The 15,491-nt window shown below is 39.3% G+C and overlaps 1 protein-coding gene across 11 annotated transcripts in view; it reads left to right on the top strand.

The window, feature by feature from the left end:
* Nucleotides 1–15,491, top strand: part of NAV3 (neuron navigator 3) — an 805,693-nt gene that overhangs the window by 666,432 nt on the left and 123,770 nt on the right. For 10 of the 11 annotated variants that reach the window (XM_068276636.1, XM_068276638.1, XM_068276633.1 and 7 more), the window contains 3 exons: nucleotides 835–1,528; nucleotides 7,908–8,390; nucleotides 9,493–9,555. In XM_068276636.1, the coding sequence (XP_068132737.1) occupies nucleotides 835–1,528; nucleotides 7,908–8,390; nucleotides 9,493–9,555 (1,240 nt within the window). The remainder of the gene's footprint in view (nucleotides 1–834; nucleotides 1,529–7,907; nucleotides 8,391–9,492; nucleotides 9,556–15,491) is intronic. The other variant, XM_068276631.1, reaches the window with a different exon arrangement.

Below are 15,491 nucleotides of genomic sequence, written 5' to 3'. Positions count from 1 at the left end.
AGCAATAGGGGATGCAGAGGTTATGGCCACACCAGGGCCCCTGAAACAGCTGCTGCATTAGCTCCTTATTGCTGCTGTGGTGGTAATGATCACTTCTATATGTGCTTTTAATGGTGGTTATAATTATCAATGTGTTCCCCTTGCCACCTTAACCTCTGACACAGTGGCTCTCCTTGGCAGGTCTTTGTACATACAATTGATATGGAGCACTGAGTGCTTGAAGGAGTCCATAGCACCATAGCTATGCCACCGTAATGCAGAGGAATGCACTTAAGATTCTGGTCTCTCATTGGCCAGATGCTTACAGCCAGAAAAACCTCCTGCCTTTGCTCTGGGCACGTTATTAACATTTTTTGTGACAACAATTTAAATGTGACAACAGTTCTTACTGTTAAGTTGGGCCTACTTTTTAGTACCATAGTAGTTTTGTCAATTTAAAATCCCAGTACTTAGACCAATGACTGATGAGCTGAAAATTTGAGCCAAACAGAATTTTTAGTTAGATCGGAAAGGTACATTTGCTCTAGTAACTGATTATCAGTTAATCCACAGCTGGTACATTTACTAGCTGGTGGTTAATTAATTGGCAGTTCCTTATTCTGATTAGTCCCTGCAAGTTTCAAGCTCCCATCAAAGTAAAATTTGCATCACATCTTTGCTCATCACTATTCATGAGAAGTGAATTGCTCCATAATGATCACACCAACTTTTTTTTTAAATGAGACTTATAGAGGACATATTTTGACTTTTTAATTGATTCATCTTTTCTTTTTGTTTATGGGAAGTAATTTAATATGTAAATATCTTCATTTCTGAATTCTTGCTTATTTTCAGGTAAAACAGATGATGTTAAAGCATCAGAGAAAGTTAAAACACCGCTTAAAGGTGGCCCACTTCAGCGCTCACCCTCAGATGCAGGAAAAAGCAGTGGTGATGAAGGAAAAAAGCCACCTTCTGGAATTGCAAGACCTGCAGCCACTGGATCATTTGGTTTTAAGAAGACTGGAGTAGGCTCACCTAATATAACTGGAAGTGGTGCAACAATTACCAGTGGATCAGCCACACTAGGGAAAATTCCAAAATCAGTAGCAATTTCAGGAAAAGGAGGTGGCAGGAAAAACAGTCTGGATGGGTCCCAAAATCAAGATGATGGCGTGTTACTGGCCAACTCAAAAGCTACTCTACAGTATCGTAGTTTACCCCGCCCTTCTAAGTCCAGTACAAGTGGAATTCCTGGCAGGGGAGGACACAGATCTAGCACTAGTAGCATCGACTCCAATGTCAGCACCAAATCAGCTGGAGCAGGAGGCTCAAAACTCAGAGAGCCCTCAAAGATGGCCTCAGAACGATCCAGTCCCGTCACCATCAACCAGACTGATAAGGAGAAAGAGAAAGTTTCAGATTCTGAAAGTGTTTCTTTGTCAGGTTCCCCTAAATCAAGTCCAACATCAGCTAATGCGTGTAGTACTCAAGGTTTAAGGCAACCAGGATCAAAATATCCTGATATTGCTTCACCGACATTCCGAAGGTAAGTACCAACTTTCTATGTATAAACTGTTTTTTCTTCCCAATTTTTTTTATACCAACTGTGAGCAGGTGCTTTATTTTATAAAGTGTACATCAGGTTAAAATCTGCACCATTCCAATAATGTTACATAAGAAGAGATCATATAAGGTATTTAAAGTATTCTTGTGCTAAAACAGCGCAGCTTAAAGGAACTCTGTCAAAATATGTGTTCTAAAATGACAATGTACAAATAATGTCTAAGTAGCTGTGTAAACATTTTCCTACTTTTTCATGTTAAATATCAAAAAGCTTTAATTAATTGTGTGTAGATTTTAGCTATGTTTGTAATCATACCTCTGTACATTTGCAGAGGTATGATTCTGTAAGCAACCTGACATGCTAAGAACAGTGTACTATTGAAGCAGATTACCTAACAGGCTTTTGTTTTCATATATCAGGTTTCACACACACAATTTCAGATGTTTATGTTGCATAATAGATACATTTCCTCTGCTCTCTGTAAGGGAAAGCTCTGCCTGTCTCTGACACATAAAGTTAATGATGCACTGTGAAGGGAATCCCCCCTCCCCTCATGGCTGAGTGTGCCATCAGAATTTCTGCAGACTGACATCAGAAAAGTGTGAAAGGGATTAGATAACAGTAAACAGAGAGATAAGGATTCAGATGTATACACCAACACTTAGCAGCACTTCCCAAACATTTCCTATCTCAATTGAAAAACATATGTCAATCGATAGTGTCCCTTTAACATGAGGAGCGTGAGTTGTGTGTGAGTTGTGCACACACTACGCGCGGTAGTGCATCATAGCGTGTGCTGGTAACTTATGCACGCTCCATTCACATAAAGGCCGCGCCCCTCATCCTGCCCTGAGTCCCGTTGGGTCCAATGGCTTTATAAGATGTGATCCCTGCACTTTGATTGGCCCAAAAGGCTGCCTGTCAAGTGTCTTGCTGCCCACTATAGAACGAGATGGCTGCCATTCTGTCAAGAACTTTAACTTAGGCATCTGTGTTAAAGGCAGTCATGCCATCTAGGGAGTGTGTTTATGCTGAGGGGAGGAGCAGTAGTGTGCAAGGCCAAGCAACCACTAAAGATTTCAGATTTCTGTGGAAACACCAGTTTGATGATGGAGAGGCGCAGCTATGAAGAAATGATTTACTGCAGGTAAGTATGCATTTACAGCATGTAACTGACATGGATTATAGACCATCCACTGTAAATGTGAGGTGAACTAAGCAATGTTTCAAGTCTGCACAGATGTTTGAAGCATTTAGCTCTGAAGCACCATCCATTGTAACAGACCTTTCTTTACAGATGGGCTGCATGTGCTTCATTAGTTTGTGCATTGAATAAGAGTAACTGGTAGTTTATACTTTTTTTTCCCTTTAGTTTCTCTGCCTTTCACAAGTTATTATCTGCAGCAGTTTTCAGCATTTTCTTAAGGTTCCTTCTAGTCAGCTAAATTACTACAAGGAGATTTTCACAAAAGCTAGGACCACTACTTTTCTGTTCCTTGCCTCTGAGTCAGCATTGATAAGTCATTTATTTCAGGCAGAACCTATTGTCTGAGGAAACTTCCATTCAGGAATTTGAAACAGTCAGTCTGGCATTTTAAAACTTCTTACTAAGGAGAGGGTCAGGCAACACTACAGAGAGATTATACAGTCACTAATAGACACAATATTGCACCTAACATTTTTTGAAGGGCAAAGCAGTGTGGATTTTCTGAATGTAAATACTGGAAGAACTGGCACTGGGATAAATGCAAGCTTTCATGAGCTAATTAATGTACAATAAACTACACAATTCTTAGAACAAACACTCCATCTTTCTAATTCTGGCACACTAGGAGCAATGCTTCTAGTGTGCCAGAAAACACGAAAAAATGTAAAACAATGCTTCATATAGAGATATACCAAATATCACAAGTTCATATCATAAACAAGGCAAGCCATTGTCCAAGGTTAAGTCAAAATAATAAAAAATAGCTTCTAAAGGTTATGTCATCACTTGTCATACGTGTGTGTGTGTGTGTGTGTGTGTGTGTGTGTGTGTGTGTGTGTGTGTATACACACACACACACACACACACACACACACACACACACACACACACACACACACACACACACACACACATATATATATACACAGGGTGGGTCATTTATATGGATACACCCTAATAAAATGGGAATGGTTGGTGATAATAACTTCCTGTTTGTGGCACATTAGTATATGTGAGGGGGGAAACTTTTCAAGATGGTTGTGACTATGGCGGCCATTTTGAAGCCGGCCATTTTGAATCCAACTTTTGTTTTTTTTCAATAGGAAGAGGGTCAAGTGACACATCAAACTTATTGGGAATTTCACAAGAAAAACAAATAGTGTGCTTGATTTTAATGTAATATCACAAGTTTATATCATAAACAAGGCAAGCCATTGTCCATGGTCAAGTAAAAATAATAAAAAATTACTTCTAAAGGTTATGTCATCACTTGTCGTGTGTGTATACATAGGAAGAGGTTCATGTGACACATCAAACTTATTGGGAATTTCACAAGAAAAACAATGGTGTGCTTGGTTTTAACGTAACTTTATTCTTTCATGAGTTATTTACAATTTTCTTACCACTTATAAAATGTGTTCAGTGTGCTGCCATTGCGTTGGATTGTCAATGCAACCCTCTTCTCCCACTCTTCACACACCGATAGCAACACCGCAGGAGAAATGCTAGCACAGGCTTCCAGTATCCGTTGTGTCAGATGCTGCATATCTCGTATCTTCACAGCATAGACAATTGCCTTCAGATGATGGTGTGGTATATGTAGTATAAAGATAGTGGGGCCATTCTTCATCAATGGAAACCTCAAGGCCACTGGATATGCAAAATTGCTTCATGATGATGTGTTTCCCTCTTTATGCCCTGAAGCTGGCACAAACCCTGAGTTTTTCCAGCAAGATGGTGCACCACCACATTATGAGTGTCAGGTCCGAGCATTCCTAGATGAACAGTTTCCTGGAAAGTGGATTGGTCGTCGTGGGCCAGTTGAATGGCCCCCAAGGTCTCCCGATCTGACCCCCTTAGACTTTTATCTTTGGGGTCATTTGAAGGCAATTGTCTATGCTGTGAAGATACGAGATGTGCAGCACCTGAAACTATGGATACTGGAAGCCTGTGCTAGCATTTCTCCTGCAGTGTTGCTATCAGTGTGTGAAGAGTGGGAAAAGAGGGTTACATTGACAATCCAACACAATGGGCAGCACATTGAACACATTTTATAAGTGGTCAGAAACTTGTAAAAAGCTCATGAAAGAATAAAGTTACATTAAAACCAAGCACACGATTGTTTTTCTTGTGAAATTCCCAATATGTTTGATGTGTCACATGACCCTCTTCCTATTGAAAAAACAAAAGTTGGATTCAAAATGGCCGACTTCAAAATGGCCGCCATGATCACCACCCATCTTGAAAAGTCCCCCCCCCCCCCACATATACTAATTTTCCACAAACAGGAAGTTAATATCACCAACCATTCCCATTTTATTAAGGTGTATCCATATAAATGGCCCACCCTGTGTGTGTATATGTATATATGTATGTATGTATGTATATATATATATATATATATATATATATATATATATATATATATATATATATATACATACATACATACATACATACATACATACATACATATATATATATATATATATATATATATATATATATATATATATATATATATATATATATATATATATATATATATATATATATATATATACATATATATATACATATATATATATATATATATATATATATATATATATATATATATATATATATATATATATATATACACACATACAGGGGGTTGCAAAAGTATTTGGCCCCCTTGAAGTTTTCCACATTTTGTCACATTACTGCCACGAACATGCATCAATTTTATTGGAATTCCACGTGAAAGACCACTACAAAGTAGTGTACACGTGAGAAGTGGAACGGAAATCATACATGATTCCAAACATTTTTTACAAATCAATAACTGCAAAGTGGGGTGTGCATAATTATTTGCCCCCTGAGTCAATACTTTGTAGAACCACCTTTTGCTGCAATTACAGCTGCCAGCCTTTTAGGGTATGTCTCTACCAGCTTTGCACATCTAGAAACTGAAATCCTTGCCCATTCTTCTTTGCAAAACAGCTCCAGCTCAGTCAGATTAGATGGACAGCGTTTGTGAACAGCAGTTTTTAGATCTTGCCACAGATTCTCGATTGGATTTAGATCTGGACTTTGACTGGGCCATTCTAACACATGGATATTTTTTAAACCATTCCATTGTTGACCTGGCTTTATGTTTAGGGTCATTGTCCTGCTGGAAGGTGAACCTCCGCCCCAGTCTCAAGTCTTTTGCAGACTCCAAGAGGTTTTCTTCCAAGTTTGCCCTGTATTTGGCTCCATCCATCTTCCCATCAACGCTGACCAGCTTCCCTGTCCCTGCTGAAGAGATGCACCCCCCGAGCATGATGCTGCCACCACTATATTTGACAGTGGGGATGGTGTGTTCAGAGTGATGTGCAGTGTTAGTTTTCCACCACACATAGCGTTTTGCATTTTGGCCAAAAAGTTCAATTTTGGTCTCATCTGACCACAGCACCTTCTTCCACATGGTTGCTGTGTCCCCCTGATGGCTTGTGGCAAACTGCAAATGGGACTTCTTATGCTTTCTGTTAACAATGCCTTTTTTCTTGCCACTCTTTCATAAAGGTCAACTTTGTACAGTGCATGACTAATAGTTGTCCTATGGACAGAGTCTCCCACCTGAGCTGTAGATCTCTGCAGCTCGTCCAGAATCACCATGGGCCTCTTGACTGCATTTCTGATCAGTGCTCTCCTTATTCGGCCTGTGAGTTTAGGTGGAGGGCCTTGTCTTGGTAGGTTTACAGTTGTACCATACTCCTTCCATTTCCGAATGATCGCTTGAACAGTGCTCCGTGGGATGTTCAAGGCTTTGGAAATCTTTTTGTAGCCTAAGCCTGCTTTAAATTTCTCAATAACTTGATCCCTGACCTGTCTTGTGTGTTCTTTGGACTTCACAGTGTTGTTGCTCCCAATATTCTCTTAGACAACCTCTGAGGCCCTCACAGAGCAGCTGTATTTGTACTGACATTAGATTACACACAGATACACTCTATTTAGTCATTAGCACTCATCAGCCAATGTCTATAGGCAACTGACTGCACTCAGATCAAAGGGGGCTGAATAATTATGCACACACCACTTTGCAGTTATTTATTTGTAAAAAATGTTTGGAATCATGTATGATTTTAATTCCACTTCTCACGTGTACACCACTTTGTATTGGTCTTTCATGTGGAATTCCAATAAAATTGATTCATGTTTGTGGCAGTAATATGACAAAATGTGGAAAACTTCAAGGGGACTGAATACTTTTGCAAGCCACTATATATATATATATATATATATATATATATATATACTTGACATATCAGTTTCCTATCTAAAAAAATGTAAAAATAATTTTAAATTTATAATAGAATCCCTCTTGTGGACAAATATGGGATCTGCTAAATCTGCATTACAAGTTCGTTACTTGCAGGTGTTGCTTGTATTTGACTTATTAGCATGTTAGCTCCAGAACGTCTCTTTCAAAAGCTATAATAAACGTAGGAGTAATTCTTAGTTGCAGAGTAATGGCTATGTACACATGCTGATTGATCTATGGTGTGTACAGTCCATCCTGACGTCATTCACAGATCCGGCTTGATGGATCTTTAGTGATTCTCAACTGTTCTCTTCCTGACCCTTTCCACCAGAAGCCATCCATCTTGCATAGTGTGTCCAATCCAATCTAAGGAAGTGACATGCATTAACATCAAGGTTGTTATATAATAACATATAAAAACATAGCAGTGTAGGTAAGCAAATGATGGGTGATGGGCCTAAGTAGCCTGATGACACAGCCTCTGAAGAAGCGCTTTACTTGCAAATCGCCATCAGGCTACTTAGTGCCCCGCACTCGCCTATTATCACATTAGTATGTTTTCATTGCAACATTTTGATGTTAATGCATGTACATTGCTTGGATTGGATGCTTGGAATTTAGTTAACTTTTAAAAATATTGGAAGTTCGTACCTATAATTTGGGAAAGAGAAACGTAATGCTAGACAAAATATGTTAGCAGATTCCTAAGTCGGCAGCATGGTGTCTCTGTATGACTGCATGTACAGTTATTATAGGTTACAAATAATTGAAATATTAACAATTGAAATGTGTATCACTGTTTGTAATGTGTGAATGTGAGTCAAAAATTGCAATCATTTATTTGTGTATTTTGCTATACTGTGCAGGTTGTTTGGCACAAAAGCAGGGAATAAATCTGCAAGTAACGATGGTGTGAAGTCCTCTTCAGCAATGTCTAGTCCCAGTAACACATCTTTGGCTAGACAGGGCAGCTTGGATTCCCCTTCATCTGGTACAGGCAGCATGGGCAGTGCTGGCGGACAAAGTGGTAACAGCAGTCCTTTGTTCAGCAAACCCAATGAATTAACACCTGATGTTATAAGCTTAGGACACTCATTGGCCTCCAGCCCAGCATCAGTCCATTCATTTACATCAGGTGGCCAAGTATGGACAGCAAATTTGAGTAGTTCCTCTGCTGGAAGTAAGGATACCCCAAGCTACCAGTCTATGACAAGCCTTCATACGAGCTCAGAGTCCATTGATTTACCTCTTAGTCATCACAGCTCCCTATCCGGATTGACTACAAGTACACAAGAACTTCAAAGCATGTTGATGAGAACTGGAAGTGTGAGATCAACACTATCAGAAAGGTGAGAACATTTTTATTGAAGAACTGTGTTGTTTACTAGTTTTCTCTGCCACTGAACAAATAAACAACACTATTTGAAAATAATGCAGTTCGCATAACTGAACAAACTAACAAAAGACATTAAGATTTACACGTTAATCCGAAAATGTTCTCTGATCTCCCCTTTTATACAAATTTTAAGGTTATCTTGTATAATTAATCAATTTATAAACCATCACTGTTATAAGCAAAGCTGGTTAAGGGACTATTCACCATATGAAACCCAGGTGGTAGTTCAATATACTGTAGTGCACAGCCACCTGCATAGCAGCACCAATTTCATGCATTACACTGAATGCGCAAGAGCTTCATGTTGTACAAAATGTGTACCAGAGTGCATTTTGAAATATCCCCAACGTCCTTAGCAGTAACCCTGAGTCAGGCTCGGGGTTGGAAATCTGCAGCTCAGAGCGTTAACCCCGAGCCAGACTCGTAGTGACCGCCACGAGGTTAATGCAGAGCATAGTGTGCAGGGGCTTTTCAACTGGCCTCCCCGGGGATCCAGACGCTGTCAGCCATTCTTCTTCCTATCTTCCGCGGCTCTGCATCTCCTTGATGAGATCACCACCTGTCATCATGACCACAGCCGGCTATCCCACTATAGGGCTACATCGCCACCCAGAGTATGGAAGGAGAACTGCAGCGCTGGATCCCAGGGAGGTGAGTAAGTGCAGGGGCTGCTGCAGGCTTTCTGGCGGCATGGTTGTTTTGCAGTTTTAGGGTCTAAAAGCATGAAAAATAATTACACCGCTTTTAGACCCTAAAATCTGGAAATAATCATACCACCAGGGAGGTTGATGTACAGTATTGTGAAGGAAACTGTAATGTGTTGAAAACTGGGTTGTACTGCACTGCAAAGTGCATAGACTCTAGCACTAGCAGGACTCTAGCAGGAATTACCAGGGTAGTGTAAATTTATTATTGCTTATATCAAGTTATTTAACATTTTTCAAGTAATGCTGAATGATCCAAAATAAATTGGAAGTATTGTTTTTTATGTTTTATTTATTTATTTTTATTAATTTTGTAGTTTACACTTCTAATGGTTTTTGTCTTATTTGTAGGGGTTTTCTTTATCTTAACAGTATGCAACTTGATCGAAACACCCTGCCCAAAAAGGGACTGAGGTATAAATATTACTTAAGCATGACCGCTGCCTTGGTACACTTTGGGCGTCTCTTGCTTTCTGTTAGTCTATCCAACTTCTCTCTCTGTCCAGTGCTGATGACAATGTGTGTATCACTGATCTATTGTATGTAGTCAGCTGGCCTTGAGGGGCGTGTCCTTGGCAGGTGATTGTGTGTTTCTCTTCAGTGTGCTGCAGTGTTCTCTAGGTACAGAATGCCTATGGATCTTTGATCTCTGAATAACGCATTTGGACTCATTAATTGAAAGTGAAACTAGAATAATATAATGCTTCCAGCAACCAGGCAGCAAATGGATTTCAAGTGATATCCTATCCGGCAGATTGGAAATTGGTACATGTTGCACCCCCTTCCAGCTGTTACAGCTGATAATACATTTGGGCATATTTTTTAAATTTTACAAAATTGTTGCATTGGCTACCCTTTACACTTCTTAATAACACTCTGTATATGTTTAGTCAATGAGGTAAATATGTCTGCTGTCAGCTTATTGATTTGGCTATGGTGCTTGAAGAGTAAAGTGTTAACCACAATGAGTAGAGCATATAGTATTGCATTGCATGTAAAGCATCCTTCTCTACTGATCGAGGGTAAGACTTTACGTACGTTGTTTTGCTTACTGCAGTTTAGTGAATAATTTGATCTGGCTGATTTAACCCCATTTTTGCCTACATTCAGTGGCTAAACAAAAGGTCTTCTGTTTAATTCCACATCACTCACTATGTAGCCTGCAATTCAGATTTTTTTCATTACTGTGAAATGAACGTAATGCATATAGGTGTGGAGGTTTTGAAATTGCATATTTACTTATATTTTACTGTGGGTAAAGCTAACCCCACTCTCACACAGAACCTTCTCTCTACCGATGCCTAGCCCTAACACCTCCCCTGGTGGTGCCCAACCCTTAGAGCCCCCCTGGTGGTGCCTAACCATAAGACCCCCCCAGTGGTGCCTAACCATAACCCCCCCCCCCCCCAAGTCTTCCCTCCAATACCGCAAAGCCACGATATGCGGCATACAAAGTAAAAATCTCAGCACCTTATAGAATCCCATTATAATCTTTGCTGATTTGCAGCAAAAAAGGTAAATTTCGGGGCCTGATGGCGGCTGCTGTGCGCCCAAATGTCCTTTCTTTGCCGCTAATCGTAGCTTTTACAATAGATGACTATGGTGACACCATTTTTCCGAAAGGACTCCTGCGCCCGTTTTTCCTGTTTCGGGGCGGGGGGGAGGGGGTGTTATAATTAGGCATCAGGAAAGAGTTAATATTAGTGGAAGTTTAGGCTACAGTCTCAGTAAAAATGTAAACTTTTAAGGTAGAGGTTAGAGCCTGGTTTCAGAGAGGGCTTAATGTTAGAGAAGCAGTAAAGATAAGCCAACAGGAAGGAGATCATTTTAGAAGGAGATTAGGGTTAGACATTAATAAGGAGGTGACAATTAAGGGTAGTGATACAATGATAAGGGTGGGGCTGGCATTATGGTTCAGCATCAAGAAAAGGCTGACACTAGGGGGATGGTTCTAATGGGGGTAGCAAATATTAGGGAAAAGGTTAAAGTTATTCATTTAGAAAATTAACTGACAGGATAAGTTAGGGTTAGGTGATTAATAGAGGACAAGCACCAAAGTTATTGACAAGCATAGTGCCACTAAGTCACTACTTCACTGATACCCTAACTCTTGACTTCCCCTATTGCCATATGTAACAGATGGCTTCTACTGAATGGGCAGGGTTTTTGTTTTCTTGGCCACTGATTGTATGTATGGTGTTAAAGGTTGCAAAATCATCAGGTTCCATTAGAATACATTTATTTCCAAAAATCTTTACATTTCATATCTGATAATACAGAAGTGATGTATTATGTGTAAAGCATTTCCCTGCCTACATGGCAGACATTGTTGCTAGAATGGTTTCTAATAAAAAAAAAGTGTTTCTAATTTAACAACAAATCGATTTTTCTGATACTACTAACTTCTGGCTTCACATTGCCTGCTTCTGTATCTTCTGGTCATCTGTTCACATCCATGATGTTCTGCTCTTTGTGTTTTCGGTAAAGTTCTGCCCTGCTACATATTTACTTCAATACATGTTTTTGTTTTTTAATGAAAGATGGTGGACAGTGGAACAAAAAAATGTCAGTAGCTTGCATCTAAGAAAAGCTTTTTTGGCCAGCCAAAAATTGACTTACTAAAGTTGAGTTTACATATTGGATTATAGTCATGCAATGCAAAGTGTATCATAAATACTCAACTATAAGTCTAGAAATGTAGGTCTAACTCACTAAATAAAAGTATGGGGGCCAGCATGCTTCATAACCACTCAACCACTCATAACATTTTGCTTGGAAAAGTGCTCCTTTGTTTAGCTTACTTTTGATATGAGAAGGTTTTAGAGGCATTCATTGCCTGTGAGACTGCAACACTGAGCACACTGATTAAAGTGTGTACTATTAGTGACATTCCCATTTACACCAACGTTCCCAGTGGTAAATTACAATTATTAAAGGAAATGACAAGAAAATACAGGTCTGAAAGCTCTGACAACAACAATTAACAAAAAAAAGGCACTAGGCCACAGTGCTTGCTATGGAGGGGGAGTGGATAATTGCTGAACTTGGGGGACTGGAGGAGTTGTTGACTGCAATTAAGAGCTAGGAAGGGTTAATGGCTGCAACACTTTAGGTAGTGCAGTTATTAACCCCTACTTATCCCCAAGTGCAGCTGTTAACTTTGCTGGTTAGACTTATACTTGAGTCAATAAAAAAATACGGCTTAAGAGAGTCAAAAATTGGTGTTGACTTATACATGCAGTCAACTTATAGTCAAGGATATGCGGTACTATTATCTTTGAAGGTACAACTGTGGGGTTATTTAGTAACGATCGGCAAAATAAATCCAACATAGCCAGTTACTTCTCTACAGGAATGACAATCTCTGTGCTACCCGATCTGAACATTCATAATTAGTTTTGACAACTCTAATTTCATGTCTGTACAAGGCTTTGGAATCGTTCCAATACAATATACATGAACAGATATGTTTAGAAACTGTTGTTCCTAATTCAGAAAGACCAATAGATCATAGATTTGCTAGACACAGTAAAGTAGGAGGCAGGGCTTTTTGGAAAGAGGTGGCTGTTTTTTTTTTTTTAGTTTTTTTTTTATAAATTAGAGGATAATGCAGTTCACTGTACATTGATACATTGATAAAATGTAAAGCTTTAAGTATAGGTTGGTCTGTGCAGCAGATCAGAGTACTGAAAATCCAGCCTGGGCGCTGGTCAAGTGGCAGTTGAGTTGAACAATTGGTGCAGGCTTAGTGAGGAAAAGATGGGTGGACGTAATATTTTACCAAGGTGTGAATGACACGCCATAAACATTTGGATACAGGTACACTTTAAGCATGCTTGTTCACACTGACTGAGCAAACATGCATGTTGTAGGCACTATGCAGGCATTGCCAGCACTATCCTTTCCTCCAGTGATCAATAATTTTCAACAGAAACAATCCCCCTGAGAGCAGCTGACCCTGGAATAAGTGCAGAGATTATGTTTGTCCTACAGGCGTCACTTGGGTGTAAGCATAGTTCTAATATTGTTCTATTCACTGAATTTTTCACATCTTCTTACATCGGGCTTAGCATGTCCTGGTTTAGGTCAGGCATTTCAGATACTAAAAAAAGGGAATAAAAGAAACAAACACATTCTGTACAACCTGATAGTATAGTATGCAAACAAATTTGTATTTGTCAGAATATAATTTTTGCATATATCCAATACCATGCTGAGGGCATATGTGATCGCCCTCAGCATGGTATCAATAATTAATAAGCAACAAATACATACATGCCCACCAGATGTTTTGGATGCATCGAACACCAATTAACTGGTCCCTGCTTAGAGATTTTCTACAGTAAAAAAATCTTTCTCACAAATTGATACTAACCTAGATAGATAGACAAGCATATTGCAGAATTGCCTTCTGCTGTGTATTGGGATTACCATTTCCAGTCTTGTTACTTGGTTTTGCTTCACTAGGCAGTTGTTTCTGTTGCGCCTGTTGGGGCTGAAGTATAATGCTAACTCAGTGGCTTTACACTTTGAAGAGGAGCTTTATTCTTGAATGCTTCAGTCTTTAATTTCAATGCAGAATGTGTCTGTACAGGACAGCAGTTTCAGCCTGTTGTTTATTATTGTCTTTCTGTTAGGTTTCGTGAATTGTAAAATGTGTGTTGTGTCTTTTGCTTAGCACATTTTTTAACCTTCAGTTTTGTTCATTCTTATCTTTTGAAATAAAACATTGAGTTTATGTACTTTTGCATATAATATTATCTCATTTAATTGAATTTCCTAAAATAAGGTTTACAGAGATAATATAGAATATTTGGTTTTATATAGTAAACTGTGCATGGGAAGACTTGAATACTGTAATGTCACTGCACTGTCTAATAGTAGGAAAACCAATGAAGTTGAATTTTTAGAAAATGTGTCTGAGTACGTTAAAATTCCTTACTTCAATAAAACGCATTGTTGCCTAGCATTCTTGCTTTCCAAAAACATAACCGTAAATTCAGCTTTAAAAACTTACTAATGCTTATCCTGCGCTTTCACTCAATGCATATTAAATTCCAATTACCACCAACATTTTATTTTTGTTGTGGATAATGTGAGAAGGCTTAGAATATTTCTTGGATTTTTCATCTGGGAAAATTACCCTCCTTTTCTATACTGATTTGTAGAGGGCAAACCTCTCCAACAGTGAGCAACAAATGAAGAGTTAGAACATCTGCTAAGTTTTAATTTTTCTGCATTCCCTCCAGAGTTCACATTGCTCTGTTGCAGACTCAGGCTATTGAAGCCTATGTTCTGTTTGCAGCCTCTTATCTCTGCCAGGATGTAGATTTGAATGGTCCAGATCTGGGTGTTCCTACTGCAATTGCACTTCCATTGCTGCTAAATTCAGTCTAATGACACCTACGTTCCATGCATCGGTCAAGAACCAATTTCATTAGCTCCTGACTTGTCCTGTGATTACTGTGTCAAGTCAAAGATTTTTTTTAAAAAGGCTCTGGACATTTAGGGGCCAGAGCCTACTGATCCTAGAGCGGATAAAGTGTAGTTTGTCCACAGTGCACACATAGGGCCTGATTCACAAAGCGGTGATAACTCAGTTATCACGCCTAAAAGACTTTAGGCGTGATAAGCCTTTGCACCGCTGAGTTAGCACCGATTTTTGCTCTTTATCGCGCGCAAAGTCCCGCGCGTAAAGTTTTACGCGCGCAAACGCGTAATTCCGCGCGCACCGCTCATAGGGTTTAATGGGCGCATCGCGCGGAATTACGCGTCCGCGCCGCGTAAAACTTAACGTGCGGAAATTTAGCGCGAGTTTCATTTTATCATGCCTAAACTGAGTTTAGGCGTGATAAAGGGCTTTTCACAGGCGTGCAAACACTTTGCACCGCTTTGTGAATCAGGCCCATAGAGTGTAGGTTGTCAGTAATGGGCCTGACACTGGAGGTACAAAGTGTAGATATAAATATAAATGTATACCGGTCCAAATTTTACTTTTGTTGCTGTCACTTTAATACCTATTACCTAAGGTTGAATAAGAGTTCCAGAACAGCCAAGTACTGGCATTTATAGCACATTGGAGTTGCACTAGGAATAGTGTGCCCTCCTCACAAGTAAGATGGCTAAAGGAAAACAATTTGAAGGCAGTAAAACTGCTCAAATTCAGCCTTACTGTCCACTAAGTTTAAAATTTGGCAGTTGGAATCGCATTAAATTCTTGGAGGTTCACATAGGTCTTACAGACAGAAAATGATTGACATTTTAAGCAGTGGTGGCCTAGAGAAGAACAAGAATGTGGCATATATTCTTCATTACCCAATCAATAAACAATTTACAAAAACATTTGACTG

This window comes from Hyperolius riggenbachi, chromosome 3, assembly GCF_040937935.1.
Source record: "Hyperolius riggenbachi isolate aHypRig1 chromosome 3, aHypRig1.pri, whole genome shotgun sequence".
Classification (NCBI taxonomy): domain Eukaryota; kingdom Metazoa; phylum Chordata; class Amphibia; order Anura; family Hyperoliidae; genus Hyperolius; species Hyperolius riggenbachi.
The sequence above is the reverse complement of the archived record's forward strand: the minus strand, read 5'-3'. Positions and strand labels throughout refer to the sequence as shown.